Source organism: Silurus meridionalis, chromosome 12, assembly GCF_014805685.1.
Source record: "Silurus meridionalis isolate SWU-2019-XX chromosome 12, ASM1480568v1, whole genome shotgun sequence".
NCBI classification, from domain to species: Eukaryota; Metazoa; Chordata; class Actinopteri; order Siluriformes; family Siluridae; genus Silurus; species Silurus meridionalis.
Window position 1 is genome coordinate 12,333,942 of NC_060895.1, and position 21,453 is coordinate 12,355,394.

At 39.2% G+C, this 21,453-nt stretch overlaps 2 protein-coding genes across 2 annotated transcripts; one reads left to right on the forward strand and one right to left on the reverse strand.

Annotated features, from left to right (window-relative positions):
* Nucleotides 1–1,545: 1,545 nt before the first annotated feature.
* slc47a3 (solute carrier family 47 member 3) lies at nucleotides 1,546–14,071 on the forward strand. Its single transcript, XM_046862944.1, is given in 19 exon segments — nucleotides 1,546–1,705; nucleotides 1,910–2,011; nucleotides 2,154–2,222; nucleotides 2,384–2,532; nucleotides 2,638–2,680; nucleotides 2,789–2,833; nucleotides 2,899–2,967; nucleotides 2,969–2,997; nucleotides 3,120–3,217; nucleotides 4,222–4,335; nucleotides 4,478–4,545; nucleotides 4,706–4,814; nucleotides 7,222–7,303; nucleotides 12,597–12,660; nucleotides 12,817–12,949; nucleotides 13,031–13,070; nucleotides 13,072–13,123; nucleotides 13,208–13,250; nucleotides 13,358–14,071. Coding segments are annotated over 19 exon segments (1,626 nt in total). The 5' UTR covers nucleotides 1,546–1,600; the 3' UTR covers nucleotides 13,570–14,071.
* Nucleotides 13,584–21,098, reverse strand: slc47a4 (solute carrier family 47 member 4). Its single transcript, XM_046862943.1, is given in 20 exon segments — nucleotides 13,584–14,308; nucleotides 14,376–14,459; nucleotides 14,554–14,661; nucleotides 14,751–14,800; nucleotides 14,803–14,844; nucleotides 14,955–15,087; nucleotides 15,548–15,617; nucleotides 15,762–15,837; nucleotides 15,926–16,034; nucleotides 16,483–16,550; nucleotides 16,617–16,730; nucleotides 16,888–16,985; nucleotides 17,346–17,443; nucleotides 17,548–17,592; nucleotides 17,679–17,721; nucleotides 18,659–18,807; nucleotides 19,101–19,169; nucleotides 19,289–19,390; nucleotides 19,851–20,072; nucleotides 20,541–21,098. Coding segments are annotated over 19 exon segments (1,809 nt in total). The 5' UTR covers nucleotides 19,992–20,072; nucleotides 20,541–21,098; the 3' UTR covers nucleotides 13,584–14,098.
* Nucleotides 21,099–21,453: the final 355 nt, after the last annotated feature.

Sequence of the window (21,453 nt, forward strand, 5' to 3'; positions counted from 1 at the left end):
TGGCCCAGTGGAGGACACTCCTCAGTAAAAAGGCACATGACAGTCTGCCTGGAGTTTGCCAAAAGGCACCTGAAGGACTCTCATACCATGAGAAACAAAGATTGAACTCTTTGGCCCGAATGCCAAGCATCATGTCGGGAGGAAACCAGGCACCTCTCATCACCTGGCCAATACCATCCCTACAGTGAAGCATGGTGGTGGCAGCATCATGGTGTGGGGATAATTTTCAGTGGCAGGAACTGGGAGACTAGTCAGGATAGAGGGAAAGATAAATGCAGCAATAGACATCACCCCTAAGCACACAGCCAGGATAACAAAGTAGTGGCTATATGACAACTCAGAGCCCAGACTTGAACCTGATTAAACAACTGTGGAGAAACAAGAAACAGTTGTATATACAACTGCACAAATGTTATACACAGTGTATATACATATTATATGTAGATATGTAGAAAATAATCCAGAATATTCTAAACATTCACAATTATATACAGTTATAATAAACAGATGACATTTATTTGGGGTTAATCAAAGCTGACAGGTGTATAATCATTACATTTGAACAAGAGTTTCAATGCAATGTCTAAGAAGTGTGTGTAGACATTTTTTGCATAGTAGTGAAAATGTAATTAAGGACCTTTTAGAGCTTGTGGAAGCAGCGCCACCATCTGGTCACACAGCCAAGAGACGATTCAGTCATCTCTCTCAAACATACAGCTATCTTGCCATCTAGTGGCATGAGCCATGTGTTCATATGTACATTATATTGTCAAAAGTATTGGGTCACCATGTACCAAGTATGGTATGTGATTTTTGAGCATTGAATTCTACATTTAGTCCCAATTTGCTCTTATAATTCCTTCCACTCTTCTGGGAAGCTGTTTCACTAGATTTTGAAGTGTGCTTATGAATATTTGTGTTCATCAGCCACAAGGGTATTATGAAAGGCAGGTACTGATGAAAGTGAGAAGGCCTGGGGTGCAGTCCGCGTTCCAATGCATCTCAAAGGTGTTCAGTAGGGATGAGATCAGAGCTCTATAGCAGAAGATCTTCCTCTCCAAAGAATGTAAACCAAATCTTTAAGAAATTCGCTTTATGCACTGGGGCATTGCCATGCTGGAACAGGTTTGGATCTCCCAAGTTCAAGTAAAGTGAAAATTGTACTATAGAACATCTAAAGTCATCCTGTACAATTGATTGCCTCCAGCTTTGTGGTAACAGTTTGGAAAAGAACCACATATGGCAGGTAAGGTCAGGTGACCCAATACTTTTGCCAATATAGTGAATATATATTTTTACGCTGATTCAACAGGAGGACTGATTATCATGATTATCAACTAATTACTGATTAATAAATACGAATTTTTTCATGCATTGTATAAAAAATGAGCACATGAGCGGACATCATTTCTAGCAGTAAAGCTGTTACTACACTAGTTATATTTTGGTTATATTGTTATACAGATCAGATAGATCTGAAAGTCTGTGCTCAGCTGTTTATTTTATTGGGGGCGGAGTTCACAGAACTTATCTAAGAAAAAAACATCTCATATCGTTCTCAGTTCTCTTTAGTACTACATTTTCCAAACAAGCTGTAAATATGGCTGAAAGTTTGCACAGCGGTTTTCTCAGGCGGCTTCGCAGTCTTATACCCATCGAGTTAAAAAAAGAAGTGAAGGAGGTGGCAAGTCTGGCTCTGCCTGTGGTTAGTAGCGTGCATGTGTAAGAAATCTGTGATTATTTATATATATGTATATCAGTGTTTACTATAACCCTGCGGTGCTGCGTTCACGAGCTCCCGGAATTTGTGGTTAATAAAAACTCCTCTCGTAGGCGGTTTTGTGTTTTCTCGTTAAAACCCGTTATGTTTCCGTGTCTTTCTAAAATTCTACTTGTTTTATTCCATTAGTTTTTGTCATACGTGATGGTCTACCTGATCGGTTTTGTCAGCGTTGTGTTTTGTGGACATCTGGGAAGGCAAAGCCTGGAGGGGGTGGCGCTGGCTACAGCTGTATGTACACTTGCACCCTTCTTTCTAGTCCATGTTTATTCAGTCCACCAGCAAGACCAGTACAAATGACCAGTATAACGTTGGGACTTACCAAAGGGAATTCTGAAAATCCAAAGTTTATACAATGTTTTATTATTTACAGATTATCAACGTTTCAGCTGTTTCTGTAGGATATGGCTTGGCATCAGCGTGCGACACATTAATATCTCAAGTACACACACACACACACACACACACACATTGGTTTGTTGAAAGAATCAGCACGTTTATAGAGAGGCCACAATTATAAATGTGTTTCATTTCCATCATCCATCACCAATATGTTTGGTTTCTATTTCTATACCTGTGCTGTTTTTCTTAAATGACTAATAGACTTTTGGAAGTGGGAACCTAAAGCGAATTGGCGTGATTATACAGAGGTCATTTCTGATCTTAATGATGGCCTGCTTCCCTTGCTGGGCCATTTTAATAAACACAGAGTCAATACTGATTGCTGTTAAACAGAACCCTGAAGTGGCCAGGTTGGTTTACCATTAAAAACCATATTAAATGTATTGCATGTTTCATTTCAGTAAAATGGTGGTTTTTTACCTGAGTTTTCATTCACCTATATTTGTCTGTTTCAGAATATCTCAGCTATATGTGAAGATTTATATGGCTGCTCTTCCAGTAAGTATATATACTGTATATGACTTCTTGAGTCTAAAGTTTTCAATGCTACTGAGAACCCAGTTTACAAAAAACAATAATATATTCAGTGTTTTTTTTTCCAAATAGGGATTATTTACATTCATAACTGAGGCAACATATCTGCAAAATCAAGTAAGTAAATTTTGAAGATTTAAGAATGGGGTAAAATCTCTTTATAATTATGCATATTCTTCTAGAGAATCCAATGGCCATTAGTCATTTCTGGAGCTGCAGGCAATGTGATCAATGCCTTGTGCAACTACATTTTTCATTTTTGTTCTGGATCTCGGCATTGTGTGAGTAAAGACAATATATATTATAAACCTATAGAAATACCTGACAATAATATGTCTTTTGAGATAATGATTGAATATAATTATTAAAAGAGGTATAATTATTGTAACTGTTTAATCTACAGTGGATCGGCAGCAGCCAATGTTGTCTCACAATATTCCATGGCAATTATTCTGTTTCTTTACATACGATGTAAAGGTCTACATAAGGACACTTGGCATGGTGAATACATATTATAAATCCAAATATTTAGTGTTTTTTCCGAGGTGGTTTCAGTAGTTGTCTTTTCTCACGGCAATAATTAGTGTATATAAAAATGAAATGTGTGTGTATATGTATGTATTTATGTATTTTATAGTACACATATTTGTACCAATTTTTTCTTTCAGTTCAGTGTGTGTGTGTGTGTGTGTGTGTGTGTGTGTGTGTGTGTGTGTGTGTGTGTGTGTATATATATATATATATATATATATATATATATATATATATATGTGTGTGTGTGTGTGTGTGTGTGTGTGTGTGTGTGTGTGTGTGTGTGTGTGTGTGTGTGTGTGTAAGGCCAGGCATAAATTAAGGACCATCAATCAGGCAAAATATTATGACCACCAGCCCAATATTGTGTTGGTCCCATTTGCTGCCAAAATATTCATGGACCGTCGAGCAATAAAAGTATTAACTTCTTCAGCACCTTGAGCTACAGAAGCTCGTCTGTTTGATCAGACCACACGGGCCAGCCTTCACTCTCCTTGTACATCAGTGAACCTTGGCTGCCCATGACCCTGTCGCCAGTTCACCACTATTCCTTCCTTTGATCACTTTTGATAGATACTGACCACCCCACAAGAGCTGCAGTTTTGGAGATTCTTGGACCCAGTCGTCAAGCCACCACAATTTGACTCTTGTTAAACTTGCTCAAATCCTTACCCTTGCCCATTTCTCCTGCTTCTAACACATTAACTCTAAGGACAAAATGTGACTAATGCATCATATTACCTAATATAGCCCACCCACTAACAGGTGCCATGATAAAGAGATAATCTGTGTTATTAACTTGTCATTCAAAATGTTATAATGTCATGATGTTATGCCTGTTCAGTGTGTGTGTGTGTGTGTGTGTGTGTGTGTGTGTGTGTATTATATTTAAAACAGACATGTCCTTACTTACAGATAAATATTACCAGTATTGATTTACTGATGTGTACATCCCATGTCTTGTCATTGTGCAGGCTTGTCCATGGATAGTTTACAGGAGTGGGGTGATTTTCTGAAGCTGGGCATTCCAGGCTTGTTAATGCTAAGTGCAGAGTGGTGGACCTATGAGCTGGGCGCATTTTTGGCAGGTAAAAGAAAAAAAATGCAAGTGTTTGGGAAGGAAATGATAATGCTCAGCCTTGTTATTGTATTAAGCGCATTTATATGTAACATATACATATAACATGCAGTGTTGATTATTTTTCTTGTTGTATGTCTTTTGCTTGGAAGGTTTGATAAGTGAAGTAGAGCTGGCATCCCAATCTGTTACCTATGAACTGGCCAATATTGCATACATGGTAAATTTATAAATAAAGTAAATGATCTGTGTTTTATTTATATATATATATATATATATATATATATATATATATATATATATATATATATATATATATATATATATATTTGAATCTACATAATGTTGACCATACTGATCACTACTTAATCTGTTTGTAGTTTCCTGTAGGCTTCAGTGTGGCAGGTGGTGTAAAAGTGGGAAATGCTCTGGGAGCTGGAAAGACAGAACAGGCCAAGCTGTCTGCCAAGATCTCAATAGCCTGTGCAGGTACTTTTGGGTGCAAAGTGTCACTTTGTGTCATGGTGGAATATGTGGTGGAATATGGGTCTCTTCATTTCAGCAAAAATATCCTAAGATTATACATTCCTGTACATTTTGTGCCTGCAGTTTAAGGATGACACTTATGTCTGCATATTTTTGGCCATACAGTATAGAGTAGTTGGCAAACCCAGCCATTAGGGAAAGGAGAAGTGTAGGAGAGTGGAGGTTAGGGTGGGCACTTTAAATGTTGGTACTATGACTGGTAAAGGGAGAGAGATAGCTGGTATGATGGAGCGGAGAATGGTAGATATGTTGAGTGTTCAGAAGATCAAGTGGAAGGCCAGGAACATTGGGAGTGGGTTTAAACTGTTCAATAATGGTGTGGATGGAAAGAGAAATGGTGTAGGGGTGATACTGAAGGAAGAGTGCAGTAAGTGGAGGTGAAGAGAGTTTCTGATAGAGTTATAAATGTGAAGCTGGAAGTTGAAGGGGTGATGATAAATGGCATCAGTGCTTATGCTCCAGAAGTGGGTTGTAAGATATGGAGGAGAAGGAACAATTCTGGAGTGAGTTAGATGAAGTGGTGGAGAGTGTACCCAGGAATGAACGATTGGTGATTAGGGCAGACTTCAATGGGCATGTTGGTGAAGGAAACAGAAATGATGAGGAGGTGATGGGTAGGTATGGCTTTAAGGAGAGGAATGTGGAAGGGCAGATGGTGGGAGATTTTGTGAAAAGGATGGAAATGGCAGTGGTAAATACTTATTTTAGGAAGAAGGAGGAGCATAGGGTGACATAGGGTGGATGATATTCTATTCAGGAAATGCAACCTGAAAGAGATTGGAGACAAAAAGGTGTTGGCAGGGGAGGGCAGCAGCAGGTGAAGGATGTGGCAAAAGCAAAGGAAGGAATATGATGATCTGTATGAGAAGTTTGGCACTAAGGAGGAGAAAAGGATTTGTACTGATTGGCCAGGCAGAGGGACCGAGCTGGGAAGGATGTACTGAAAGTTAGAGCAATAAAGATGCAGATGGGAATGTGTTGACTAGTGAGGAGAGTGTGTTGAGAAGATGGAGGAGTATTTTGGGCAGCTGTTGAATGAGGAAAATGAGAGAGAGAGAAGGGTGGATGATGTGGAGATGGTGAAACAGGAAGTGGATAGGATTAGTAAGGAGGAAGTGAAAGCAGCTATTAAGAGGATAACTACAGGGGAATAAAGTTGATCAATTACACCATGAATTATGGGAAAGAGTAGTGAAAGCCAGGCTGAGAGAAGAGAAACTGTATGATTTCATGCTGAGGAAGAACACTACGGACGCAATATTTGCTTTGAGAATGTATATGGAGAAGTCAGGAAGGTCGGAAGGAGTTGCATTGTGTATTTGTGGATTTAGAGTATGTGTACGACAGTGTGCCGAGAGAGAAGTTGTGGTTTTGTATGAGGAAGTCAGGTGTGTCAGAGAAGTATGTGAGGGTGGTGCAGGACATGTAAGAGGACAGTGTGACAGCAGTGAAGTGTGCAGTAGGAACGACAGACTGGTTTAAGGTGGAGGATGGATTGCATCAAGGATCGGCTCTGAGCTCTTTCCTGTTTGCAGTGGTGATGGACATGTTGATGGATGATGTTAGACAAGACTCTCTATGGACTATGATGTTTGTGGATAATATTGTGATTTGTGGTGAGAGTAGGGAGCAGGTTGAGAAGAGCCTGGAGAGGTGGAGGTAGATGCTGGAGAGAAGGGGAATGAAAGTCAATAGGAGTAAGACAGAGTACATGTGTGTGAATGAGAGGGAGGGCAGTGGAGTGGTGCAGGGGAAGAGTTGTTGAAGGTGGAGGAGTTTAAGTACCTGGGGTCAAAAGTGCAAAGTAATGGAAAGTGTGTTAGAGAAGTGAAGAACAGAGTGCAGGCAGGGTGGAGTGGGTGAAGAAGAGTAATAGCAGGAGTTATTTGTGATAGAAGAGTATCTGCAAGAGTGAAAGGGAAAGTTTATAGGACTGTGGGGAGACCTGCTATGTTGTATAGTTTAGAGACACTGGTGTTGACTAAAAGGCAGGAGGTGGAGCTGAAGAAACGAGTTTATTAGAGGGACTGCGCATGTAGGACGTTTTGAAGACAAGGTAAGGGACATGTGCAGAGGAGGGACAATTTGGAATGTTCATTTTCATCACAGAGCCACTGTTCTTGTTGAAACACTATGGTTTTTCAAATGTTATTAGAAATGAGATGCCACCATTTTGATGAAATTATTCCTTGTTTGCCCCTTTCCTTTCTTTTCTTTCCATGACAATGCCATTTAGAAAGCACTATATGCGATTTTCTCTCTTCAAAAGTCATTTCTCTTGTAAATTGTTGATTTTACTTGTCTTTTCATTGCCATAGTCAATGCTAACCGTATTGTTCTCTTGAAACAGTCTCCGTCTCAGTGTGCTTTGCAGTTATCATTGGCAGTAGCAAAGATGTCATTTCTTACATCTTCTCAAATGATCAGTGAGTGCACAACACCTGTTTTATTACTATAATTTTTATTGACACTTTTTATTTGATATTTATTTTATTAGGTCTGTCAATCGATTAAAATATTTTTGATCACGAATAATCGCAAGATTGTTGTGAGTTAACTCACGAATAATCACAATCTAATTGCACATTTTTATTTGTTCTAAATGTACTTTAATGTAATACTTTTCATGTTTTGAATACTCTAATCAACACCAGTATGGACAAATATGAATGCTTTATGCAACTGTTTGTTTATTATTAGCCACTATATGTGCAGACATACAGAGGATTCGAAATACTGTTTCTCTCTCTCATCACATGTTTACAATGTCAATGCAATAACAAAATCTGTATAAAAATATCAGCAGTCAGTGCAATATAGAAACAGATTTTGTATGAAGGTAACAGCAGTATACATGTCATAAATGGATATATATACAGTGAATATATCTTGTAAACATCTGAATATATATACATCTGAGTAAATGTTAACAGTGAATTTTGTTTTATAAATATATATATATATATATATATATATATATATATATATATATATATATATATATATATATATATATATATATATGTGCGCTACCATTTCCCTGCATTCGCTATACACGAATATAGTAGCGTTTAGGGAGTGCGGCTATGGGGAGATGCCCAGGGTTGCAGAGAAGCTAGCTGGCTATCTCTCCCCAGGTATTGCATGGCTGAAGGCTCCAGTGTTGCCTACTAAGCCGTTGAAAGCCACTTCACCCTTAGCAGGTCAAGCCGCAGGCTGCCTTCACACTATGGGTGTGTTGCAGGCATACCAGGCCGATAGGCTGTGAGAGTTGCCGACCTAACTCTTAGAACCACCAAGGAAACGGCGCGGGCCGTTGGACGCTCCATGTCAGCCTTAATAGCCAGAGAAAGGCATCTGTGGCTCACCCTGTCAGAAATTCCTGAAGTGGACATGGTTTTTCTGCTGAATGCCCCGATTGTCAGTGACTCGGGTGAGTGGATGATAGGACCCAAATGCAGGATGCTCCAGATGATATGAGTCGAGAGAGAAGGGTTGCACAGGCAGAAAATATTTAATGTCCGACACAATAGCACAAAAACACAGTCGCGGCACGCACAGGGTTAATTTGGCATTTAGGCCCCAATAGTCAATGCAGGGATGGAGGCTCTTGTCCTTCTTTTCCACAAAGAGACGCTGAATAAGCTGCTGAAGACCCGAAGTAATATCCTGGAGCCGTTGCTCATGGGTGGCGGAAACCTGGACCAGAGCATTAAGGGTGGCCTGAAGATCGGTAGCATCCGCGGGATCCATAGCTGGCCAGATTGTTCTGTCAGTGACTCGGGTGCGGGGCTAGGTGGATGATAGGACGGATCATAGGATGCTCCAGATGGATCATAGGATGCACCAGATGATATGAGTCGAGAGAGGATAGAACAGGCAGGGAAGCAACATGTCCAAAAACTTAAGAGCAAACAACAGAAGCACACACAGGGTTAATAAAGAAAAAAAAAGAAAACCAATAATGTCCGAATACTTTTGATCATGTAGATGGAGCACACGCTGGGTATAAACGGAGAAAAGCAGAAATGTCCGAATACTTATGAACACATCGTAGCAGCACTCACTGGGTTAATGTGAAAGTCCGTGGCACCGGGAGAGCGAAGCAGGGGGCGTGTCCGAAAACAGAAGGGAGTCCGAAAACAGACAGAGGGAGTGAGCCGGAGAACAGAGCAAAGGGGAATCCAAAAATCCGGAAACTGAGGGCAGGCAAAATCCGAAAAAAACCGTGATATCCAGCAGTAAACAATCCACGGAAAAATAAAGGCAGAAAGGTCACAAAAAAGCGCGGAGCCGAACGAGACAATCTGGCAGCGAGCGCAGGCAGCCGGTGGCTATTTATACAAAAACAAAATGGCGGGCATGCCGGTGTTGCCGGCTGAAAGATGACGCTGAACCGTAAGCGGACGTCGTGACCGCAGAAATGTTCAAGCAGCTGGCTGACACCGATAGCTACTTCTGGCCTGTTCAGCAACGGTGAAGGTGGGACACAAGCAGGCTCTGGTCCTGGAACAGGAAGTGCGCACCCTCCTAAGGAAAGGGGCCATCGAGGTGGTTCCTCCCTTAGTCAGAGAGTCAGGCTACTACAGCCAGTACAGAAGGATGGCGGAATGCGGCCGATCCTAGATCTGCGCTCTTTGAACTGCTCACTCAAGAGTCTCAAGGTTCAAGATGCTCACTCCCAAGGAGATCGTGTCTTAGATTCAATTCCAAGGCCTGGTTTGTCTATTTCCACATAGCTATCCTTCCTTCTCATAGGAGGTTCCTGAGATTTGCTTTCGGGGCAAAGCTTACCAATATCGGGTCCTCCTGTTCAACCTAGCACTCTCACGCCGCAGCTTGACAAAGTTCTCGCCCACATGAAGGAATTGGGGTTGAGACTAAATGCAAAGAAGAATGTGCTTTCTCCAGTACAGAGAACCACCTTTTTGGGCATAGTGTGGGACTCGACCGTGTTGTGGGCACAATTGTCTCCTGCCCAGATCGAAGTCTTACTCACTGCAGTCAAGAGAGTAAAAGCAGGCCAGTCACTGACTGTGATACAGTTCCAGAGGCTGCTCAGTCTCATGGCAGCAGCGGCCAGTGTGATCCCACTTGGCTTCCTCCATTTGAGACCCCTCCAGTGGTGGCTCAGAGTCAGAGGGTTCTCCCCGAAAGGGCAATCCGTTCCATACTATCAAGGTCTCGCGGCGAGCCCTGCGGGCCTTAAAAGTATGGAGAGAACCTACCTTCCTGTCTAAAGGCCCCATCCTGGAAGCTCTTTGTCATCGCGTAACGCTAATCCTTCATGGATTGGGGAGCGGTCATGAGTGGCCGCTTCGCCCAAGGTTCGTGGGACAAGTCACATTTTTCATGGCACATAAACTGCCTGGAGATAATGGCCATGTTCTTGTCACTGGAACACTTCCACCGAGACCTGAGAGGTCACCATGTATTGGTCCGTACGGACAACATGTCTGTGGTCTCAAAAAATCAACCACCAGGGGGGTCTCCGGTCTCACCCTCTGTACAGGCTGGCATGGCAGATCTTCCTATGGTCCCAGGGAAAACTCCTCTTATTAAGAGCAGCTTACATCCTGGGCCGGTTGAATTGGAGCACAGACACCCTTTTGAGGCAAGGGCCGAGGCCCGGGGAATGGAGGCTCCACCCAGAGGTGGTGGAGCTAATATTGCAGAGATATTACATAGCCCAGGTGGATCTGTTTGCTCTCTTTTCACCCATACCCATTAGTTCTGGATGCCATTCCCTCTATCGTACTATTCCCGGGAGTTCTGAAGAGAATCTGCCAGGAAGGAGCTTGTCTCCTTTTGGTGGCATCTCGGTGGCTGGACAGACCATGGTTTACGGACCTGCTGTCACTCCTCGAGGGACCTTCTTGGGAAATTCCTCTGAGGAGGGATCTCCTCTCACATGCAGGGGGAACCCTGGTTCACCCCTGCCCAGAGTTATGAAAGCTGTGGCTGTGGGGGCAGGTTCTAGCAGCTGGTCTCTCTACTGAGGCAGTAGAGACCATTCTCCATTCCAGAACTCTCTCCACGAGGAGGTTGTATGCTGCTAAATGGCATCTGTTCCCCATGTGGTGTGAGCACCACTAGTTAGACATGACCCAGAGTGCCTGTGTGGGACTTGCCCGTTGTGTTGGCAGCTCTATCTGAGCCCCCCCTCAAGCCCTTGGCCGAGGTGGCCCTTAGGTATTTGTCGGTTAAGTCTTTCCTGGAGTTTGCCCCTGGCATAGCCAGTGCTATTCTTTATCCCAAAATGAGGTATGTGCCTAAGTTGCCTGCGGCTCCCTCGCGACCTGTTGTTTTGCAGGCATTCTGCCCTCCTCCTTTCCTAGCCCCTAACCAGGAAAAGCAAAATCGACTGTTTCCAGTGCGAGCACAGGACAAGTCAGTGGAGGAAGTCGGAGCAGCTGTGCGTCTGCTATGGCCCTCACAGGAAAGGTTTCCCGGCTGATAAGCAGACACTCAGTAGATGGATTATGGATGCCGTTTGTCTGTGTTATGAGTCTTCTGGTCTTCCCACTACTTTCGGAGTCAAGGCTTATTCTACCCGGGGTATTGTGGCCTCTATGGCCTGGTGCGCTGGAGGTTCACCCAGCCCACAACCTTTGTCAGGTTCTACAACCTCGACATCAGAGCCACTCCCGGCTCCTCTGTCCTACATGCAGGTTGTGCTGTTTGACTCAACAAGATGTTAAGGATGTCACTTAGTACATCCTTGAGTTCTTCAGCACAGTCCTTTAGAAGCCAACCTGGTATGTTGTCTACACCAGATACCTCGCATGGGTTGATCCTGGTAGGGTTTTTATGCCGACTGGGGTCAGACATACAGCCTGCTTGTGTGGGGAAGTTAGGATCTTCTGTTTCTGTGTGTTGTTTTGGGTCTCAAATCAGCCAAAGAATTAGTAAAGGCTGTTACGTAGCGATATGTCATTGTTTGTGGCAGGGGTTTATAGTTTGCTACAGATTAGATGCCTTGCCAGAGACTCTGTGTGTCTCTGGTGTTGCTGAAATATCCAGATGTTTTAATGCTGTATTGTTGTTTTGCTTCCCTGATTCCATGGGACAAGTTGGCTCTTGCTGTTGCTAGGCCTGCAGTGTCACCGGCTCTAAATGCTGCCTCCCTAGCCCTCAGAAGCTTGTGCATTTCTCCTGGCAGCCATGGTTTCAGTTTAGCCCTAATGAAACCATACTCAACATAGAGCTTGAAGACAAAATATTTTTGTAAATGTTTTAAAGTAGTTTTGTTGTTTTAAATTACGTAAATCATCAGGACACCAAACAGAACAGACAGTTTTAATTGCCGGATGTGTGCTGGACTGGTGATTGATTTGAGACTTGGTGCATCAGTAAAACAAATGTTTGGTGATTACATTTTTTTTTTTTGCTGGAGTTTATAATTTTTTTTGTTATATCTAAATAAAGAAAGGATGTTGTGTTATTAACATGTTAATTTTGACAGCTTTATTTTTAGAGGTGAACTCGAATAACTGGTACTATTACTACTCTACTATTTATTCATATATGATCACATTATTTGCACTGTAAGCTTCAGATGTTTACTGCTACACCTTATTGTTTGCTTAAAATTACTCAACTCTGTACTCGAACTTTGCCCATGTACAGCAATAAATGACATATTGGTGTTTGTGTGCTTATGTAATAGCGTAGCATGAGAAATTATTAAGCTGTGAGACAAACTTTTTCTCTCATCACAGGGAGATTAGAGAGAGTCAGTAGAGTAATGGTGCTCTATGCACCGTTTCATCTCCTTGATGCAACAGCAGTGAGTAATGAGCCATCTATTTAATGTTTAAACTCCATTTACGATACGAAGTGCACATAACGGAGGATAGTTATTTTTATGGAACATTTTGCATAGACAAATTGGTCAAAGCTGTACATTGACAATGTATTAAAATATGTATTTTTTACTATTCAGGCAGCTGGTGGGATTATGGCCAAAGCCCTAGGAAAACAGTTGTATGGGGCAGCTGGGAACCTGGTTGGATATTATGGCATAGGCTTTCCTATTGGACTGTCTCTGATGTTTGCTGCTAAAATGGGCATATTTGGTAGGAAAATAACTTTTCCTTCCACTCTCTTTTCATATACAAGTTTTTCGCATGCAGTCACACTTCTTTTGTCTCATATAGGTCTCTGGACTGGCCTTTTAATTTGTGTGTTCCTGCAGTCAGTTTTTCCTAGTTCTTTTAACCAAGCTAAACTGGGTGAAGGCCACAGAGGAGGTAAGAGCACCATAAACAATTACTTGCACTCATCATTGTAAAACTTCTACATCAGTAATAGTAAAACCTTGCCCCTGATTATAGGCACAGATTAGAGCTGGGGTCCAATTGGACAGCCCAGAGAATGGTAAGAATATGTCTGATATTTTGTACTTACTGTTTAGTAAACCTAAATAAAGTGTAATAAGTAATAGGCAGAGTTGCATGACATTAGCACGTTATTTTTATTGACAGATACAGTACAACAGGCTAACATGGATCTCTCCATGGAAGATGGCCCTCACATTGACACTGAGATTCTGACAGAGAATCTCCCCACACACTATATCACAACCAGGAACACACTACCTTTAGGGGTCTTGGTGGTTCGGAGAGGCCTGACACTGTTGGCCATGTTCATTATTCTGTCTGTAGGAATCACTTTAAATATAATTGTAAAGAGGTAGCAATGTGTTAAAGCCATGTTAGAGAGTTATTAGTCACTGTTACTGTATGGGCATTAATTCCTTTGTAGACTAATCGCATGAATAGCTACCTGAAGGTACAATGCTACATACAGAAGGTTTACAATCTCTTGTTATATGTTTCAGGAGTTACAGAAATGAATATTTTAATAAATTATTTGTAAGTGACTATATTTAATTCTCTGTCTATGGATTCCATTATTAATTTACTATATTTGTGCAATTTAAACAAATAATAATTAGCCTATCTCTCAACCTAACAATATTTAACTATGTTATTTTGATTAGAAAAAGAAAATTAAATTTTCCTGCCATTGTATTTCTACCTCATGTAGATTAATAACATTCTCATTTTTCTAATTTTTTCTCATTGTCTATATAATGTTCTCTATCATAGCAATGGCAGTTTGAATACCACTAAGGTCAATACACTGTAAATGATACAGCATAAGGTCAATACTAAATAAAAACACTTTGACTTTGACTATTGTCCAGCAAGGATCTTTTAGCTTCAAAAAGACAACATTTGTGTGGCAAAAGGAGAAGATAAAGTGGAATTATCTAAATCCAAAGTGCTATTTGTGATGGATGGCACCTCAGGCAGAGGCAGGATAAAATGTACAACCATCCCTCCACTGAGTATAAGGAGAGCAGTTAGAGCAGTCAGTCCTCTTCTGATGATGAGCTGAGACATGGGAAGATAATTTTTTGCTCATTCCTCCTTCCTGCGTCATTTTGTTCTGCGAGGTAGAGATTGAATTTTCGTTTCTCATTTCTCCTTCATGAACCTCTGCCAATCTCTCCTGAGCCAATGAAGTGCTCCTTTCCTCGTCCACTTCTTCAGAGTTTACAGCAGTATAACCATTCTGATTCTGATTTGCAGTAATTCACATATTATTTGTTGTGTTTTGGCAATATTTATCCAGAATGGCTCATTAAAAATTTAATGGGAAAAAAGAAACCCACCTCTAAATGATTGAGCGCAATAAAAAAGCTACCGGAGAGACGGTGATTGGATCTAAACTCTGGCTGTGATAGACCTCTGCTCTTCCCTTTCCCAGCACGCTCAATAGCCTTAAAGAAGCATAGGCATTAAATCATGACATTTGTCCCATTGTGACCACAAATACAAGTTCATGTGAGATAAACACTTGACATAATACCTCTTCTGTTATCTTCTTCCAATTTAATTTGAAGATGATGACAATGAAAAGATTGATAACAAGAAGACTGCTATTAAAAGGCCCCACCAAAAGCCTGTTAACAAAGAAATTAGATTAGCATCATATAATATTTTTGGCTCCAGATATGATTATAATAATTACATTATAGGTTTATTTATATACAATTGTTTAAAAAGTACAAACCAGCAACTTGCAACTTGGCAGGGAAGGTCAAAGTGATACTTAGTGGAAGTCCAATACAGTAATATCCAATTAGATTAGCAATAGCCGCAATCTTTTGCTGCCCAGTGCCCAGAACTATGCCCATGCCAACACACTGAAATAACAGTCATAATCTCACATCTAGTGATTACACATCCATGGCTAATAGGAAGCACCAAAATGTCATCATGCTATGCCAAAATATTAGAACACTGTACACTATAATGAGAAATGATGAAGCTGTAAAGAATAGTGATTCTCAAATTTGGATGCAGGGGACCCCAGAGGTCAATTTTTTTTACTATTTAGTTACTACAATAAAAACCCAGCATTATCAAAGTTAGTAAAATTATTACTAATGGGAGAAGCCGAAAGAAAGTAGTAATTACTACGTATGAATATACTGTAAGGATTATTTTGTTCTCAATAGCTCACCATAGCCTAGAAATAATATTTCAGATGTTCAGAAATAACCATTACGGACGTAATAACACATATATGCATAATTCAAATACTATCTGATGATCATTTTAAGAATCCCTGCTATCACAAACATAAAATAAAAAAAAACTCACCAATAGTCCATTGAAGAATTGAAGGGGGCAGTATATGCTCATGAGTTCAGAAACTAACTCTGCTATGGTTCTGCAAATGAAGGCCAAGATTTAAAAGGAATTTGTATGTTTTATATTATATGAATAACATTCATGCTTTGATTATTGTTCAGAAAGAAAAAACTAATAATATTAAGATAAAAATGATAGAAAAAACTGACTATCCAATACTTACTCATCTGAAGTGAACAAAAATCCAATGACAGTTTTTGTGCCACCAAGCACCAGACCCTGAATGATTGCCAATGCAGCTAAACATGAAGTCAAATAAATGATGTGCTTTAAAATAGAGACTATAAATACAGTTTATATATGAAAAAAGGTAATGCCATTAATAACCTGCACAAATAAGAGACACTTTGCTAGTAAGAATGGCTCCAGCTGTATCTCCAGCTCCTAATGCATTTCCCACACGCACACAAGCTGCACCTTGTAAACCAGCTGGGATCTACAGGTATATCACCACACAACACACACGTGCATGTGCACACACACACACACACACACACACACACACATTCATCCATTTACAATTGTACATAGTTAGCGACAGGAATTTGCAGAATATATATTCAGATCAAAATTAAAATAGATGGATGCTAAACTGAACCCACTGACATATGTTTAGTGTACAGTCATAGGCATTATGAGAAATGACTAGATATTTGTAATTTATAATGACTCCATTACGGGAATAAATAATTAAGAGTAAGCATACAACAAGTTAGAAATACAACTATGTTAAACTCAAGTAAACATATAACCCTTACAGTAACTTAGTGTAGTATCAAAGTATTGTCTATAACTGATTATGGTACTGAAGTGCATTATAACTGAGCTATTGTCATTAATGTATTGCAAAACAATGGAGAATCTATTCAAAGAAGTTTCATTACCATGTAGTTTATATAAGCCAGCATTATAACCACGTGTTGAGCAGCCAAGTCAACCTCTCCCAGCATTCCTGTGAGAAAGAGTAAATTATTCTTCAAACCTAACATCCAATTAATAAATGTTTGAAAGAGGTTACCTGCTAGGAAGCCTCCAATTTCATAGATCCACCATTCAAAGCATAACATTAATGTACTAGGAATAGCCAGTTTCATGTAGTTGTCCCACTCCTGCAGTGATTCTGAGGACCAGCCTGAATTTACAGAAGAAGCAGGAATAATAATAAGCTGCATAACTGCACTGTCGAGTTTCATTACTAACTAACCGAACACAGACTCAGGATTCATACTTAGCCTCAGAACAGAAGTAACTGGTGAAATGAACTGTATTGTGCAAAGGACCATGCTTACCTCCCCATGTCTTAACATGGAGTTTCTTTAATCGAATGTAAGCAAACAAAGTGAAGCAGGAAAACACCTGGGCAAAACAATTGGCTGCTGCAGATCCACTGAAATACAATCACAAAAAAACCCCCAAATAATAATAATTTTATATATATATATATATATATATATATATATATATATATATATATATATATATATATATATATATATATAGTGTTTGAAAACTATCAACAATGTAGAACAGAACACCGGGTTAGCTTCTAGCTTCTAGCTCCTCCGGCATGGAGGTCCTGGAGGAGCTTCAACAGATTGGAGGTGCTGTTTATCACAGTAGATATGAGCTTCGAACCAGAAAGACACAGCTTACATTTGACTTAAAAGTTTTTAGTTACTGGTAACGCGTTACTGCCCAACACTGGAGGAATAAATGAAAAGTAAAGGAATAAATGGAAAGTGCTCACTGTACTCCAAGATCCCACCAAAACAGCAAGATGTAGTTAACCAGCACATTCACAACATTGGCCACCACCGATGCATACATTTGTGGTATAATCACACCCTAAACAGATATATTCAAGGAATTACTTCACATGTCAGACACAGATACTTTTAGATCTTAGACATTTTGACCATTTACAGAATAAATCACTCTGTTCAACAAACCTGGTTTTGAAGGTAAGACACCTGCAGCTGGTACAGAAATATAGCCTGAAACATGAAAAATAACACCAACATGAGAATAGACCTATACATGTATAGGTTTTATAATGTATATTGTGCAAATTTGGCCTTACTGGAATAGCAGGAAGATACGCCTCAACATAAATCTGGGCTACCCTAAAAAACAAAAGTAGAGCCATAACTTATTAGGAAACAATTATTAATGCCTCAGCAGTCACTATCATCAAAATGTAGCATAGCAACATAAACTGAAATCGTACTTGATAAAAGATACTGAATAATAGGCTCATATATTATGCAGAATTGCTTAATTTATTTTACAGAATTGCTGGTCACTGGTTGTGTTTTCTTTATTGCACCATTCATGTAAACTCAGACTGTTATGTATAGAAATTACAAATTTTAGCAGTTATAGAAATACCAACAATCATGCTATGGTCAAAACTGCTAAGATCACATTTATTTCTTTATTCTGATATTCGGTATGAATGTTATTACAGGCGGCTGGCCTATATTTGCATCGCACAGCTGCTAGATAATTGTATATACAAGTATGTATACAGACTGCTAAGTTGTATGGTTAAGAGACAGTGGCATTAAGTAAAAAACGTGTAAAAAAAAAAAAAAAAAAGGTGGAGCTGGAGGTAGCAGAGCTGAAGAAGTTGAGATTTTCATTGGAAGTGACGAGGATGGACAGTATTAAAAATGAGTTTATTAGCGGGACAGAGCATGTAGGTTGTTGTAGGGATAAGGTAAGAGAAGCCTGATTGAGATGGTTTGGACATGTGCAGAAGAGAGACATGGGGTATATCGGTAGGAGAATGCTGAGGATGGAGCCACGAGGAAGAAGGAAACCAAGGAGGAGGTTTATGGATGTGGTGACAAGAGATATGCAGGTAGTTGGTTTGAAAGTAGTATGGAGACGGATGTCCTGCTGTGACAACCCCTAATAAGAGCAGCCGAAAGAAGAAGAAAAATAGGTATGTGTATAGATGCTCCTAATAATGTGCTTACTGAATATATATTCACATATATGAGGTGTATACAAGTATTCATTTAAACCTGTTATATCCAATTATAAATTACATCTGACCTGGCTACATCAGGGTCTTGTCCCACCAGGAGTAGAAAGGACTGGGTATTAATAAGCAGACCCCAGCAGGGAAGACAAAAGAGCAGCAAGATCAGAATGCTCCTTTGCAGGATTACTCCTACATGTAGCAGGTTCTTACTGCCGAAGGTCTGTGTTCAAAAGCACAAAGAAACAGAAGCTTAATTACTGATAAGAAAAATGACTGAACAGCTTTACCACCTTAATAGCAACCATAAAATAAGTCTTGTTTTTGCTTCCATCAAATCTGCTAGATTTCTAACATTAGTAAATTAAGTGGGTTCAAATTAATAATATTTTCCAATGTCTAATGCAGAGCAGCCTTTACTCATTCTAAAGTACAATATTATTTAAATACTGACTATAAATTAAAATTCAAATATCTTAATCACAGTCAATGAAAAAGAAAATATTATTTACCAACCTGTGAAACGAGTGTATCACATGCCAAAGTTAGCCCTAATCCAGTTGCTGCAGAAGATACATTTATTGTCTGAAAAAACACAATAGATGCATTTTTTATATCATTAATGTACATGATAGGAAAAAAGAGTATTTTAATAATGAATTCTGTGAAAATGTATTTAATGTTGGATACAGTGGGCGACTCACAGCAGAAGCCATGCCATAGCCTGCCAGTACAGTGTTCCCCAGGCGGCCACAGAACATTGTGACCACAAAGAAAAGAAGGAAATTCAAGAACCGGCAGACAAGCTGGGGAAACAAACAAACCAACAGAGATGAAAGACTCAGCAAAGCCAAGAGGGCAAAAAAACAACTGTCCTGAGTTTAAACAATAATGTAACAATGTGTAATAATAGCACAGTATTCCACTTGATCTTTTATTATATGATTCCTTTATATTTGTGATATACTGGTCACTTACATTACCAGAATTATTAAGCAATTACTGATTTATCTATGCTTCCAGTCATGTTACTATTACAAGTGTTTCGAAATATGAATCTGAATATTTTCTAAATATGAATTTACTTTATTTAAACAATCCACAGTTAATTAAAGTACCCAATAAAAGATTGGAAACAATTGGTAATAATCAAAATATCATTCATCAGATTTTTCTTTTCGAATATCATCTGTTGTGAATCTATGAGGGAACAAGCTAGGATGATAACACTTTCTCTTACAAATGTTTGAGATTGAAGTCACTCACCAGGGGCCCAGTCATCCTCAGGATGTGGTAGAGCTCCTCTCGGTAAGCCAGAGGGAGGTAGCGCCTTACACAGCTACAGCAGAAGAACTTGGCACTGGGCTCCATTGAAGGAGCTTCAGCTCTGTGGTTAGGTCTGTCCATGATCTACTCAGATGTCCTCACTAAGCCCAAACTCACCAAAGGCAACAGTGTCTCAGCTGCAGCTGTGCATTCCTCTGACTTCTAGGACAAGATTTCACAATCTATAAAAGCTCACTGATTAATTGAGATGCAGACAGTGACGAGCTTTGATTCTTTGATTCAATCAGTAATGAGCAATGCATGCTTGTACTAGTGGCTAGAACTTCACTTGCATTTTGCGTAAAATTTAATAGAGCTTTGTCATAAAACTAAACTAAAAACTATGCATTTAGAAAAAAATGTTTTGAAATGATATCCAACCAGCAATATTGAATCTGATATTGTTAAAATAATGCATTAATATAAATAGATTTGTATAACAAACAACACTAATAATAATTATTATAATCATCATCATAGTAATATTAATAATGCAATTTTGTCATCATCTTAATCTTATTTAACAACTGCTATATGGTCCAGAAATAATGTTAGATGGCATTAATGCAGCAAAGACAAAACAATATATTCAATATTTCCCCTTGTGGAATGTTTTAAGAGTGTACTCACAGCATGAAAACTTTCCTCACAGCATGTGTATCACACAAAGAAATCTGATAATATTGCCTTTTTATAAAGGAAAGCACCTCTAAATGCAATGTTCCATACCGAACATCGTGTCTATGTTTAACATGACTAAACTGGGTTCTACAGACCAGTAATAAACCTCAAAGAAAAGGAAGAAACTCAGGAACTGATGCAGGAGCTTGGAAACAAAGAGAGCAGAGATGAAAGGTATGATGGTGACAAACAACTGATGTAAACATACAGCAAGATTTCTTAAATCTGAAATAGTGATAAAAATGAATCTTGATTTTCTTAAAGTCTTGAACATAATGCTCTTGTGTTTTAGAAATGTCTGTGTAAACTGTTAAACACGGTTATATGTATCTTTTAGATATTAGATATATTTTAATAAGACATCTTAATAAGTCAAACCACTGTAATGTTTCTCCGTTAATTTTTTCTCATTATTATTTCTTCCATTATTATCAAACTTTCAGTTATTTGGAAATTATTGTGGTTTGTTTAGATGCAACTTTGCAAACTTAAGCCATGCTGCCATGTTATTTTCAAAAATAGCGACTTTCTCAATTCAATTCAATTCAATTCAATTCAATTCAATTCAATTCAATTCAGTTTTATTTGTGTATTTGTGTTTTAACAATAGACATTGGTTCAAAGCAGTTTTACAAAGATAAAGCGAATATAAAGCTATAAAAGAATGTATACGTTTAGTGCATGTGTTTGTTCTTTATAATTGTACATTTATCTACAATGAGCAAGCCAGTGGCAACTGTTGCAAAAAAAAAAAAAAAAATCCAGTATTCTAATTTTGGTTATATTTTGTAAAATAAATAGTTACATGGTGTAATATGTCATGTGTTGTTGTTCATCTGATGTTGTCTTTACCTAATTTTAA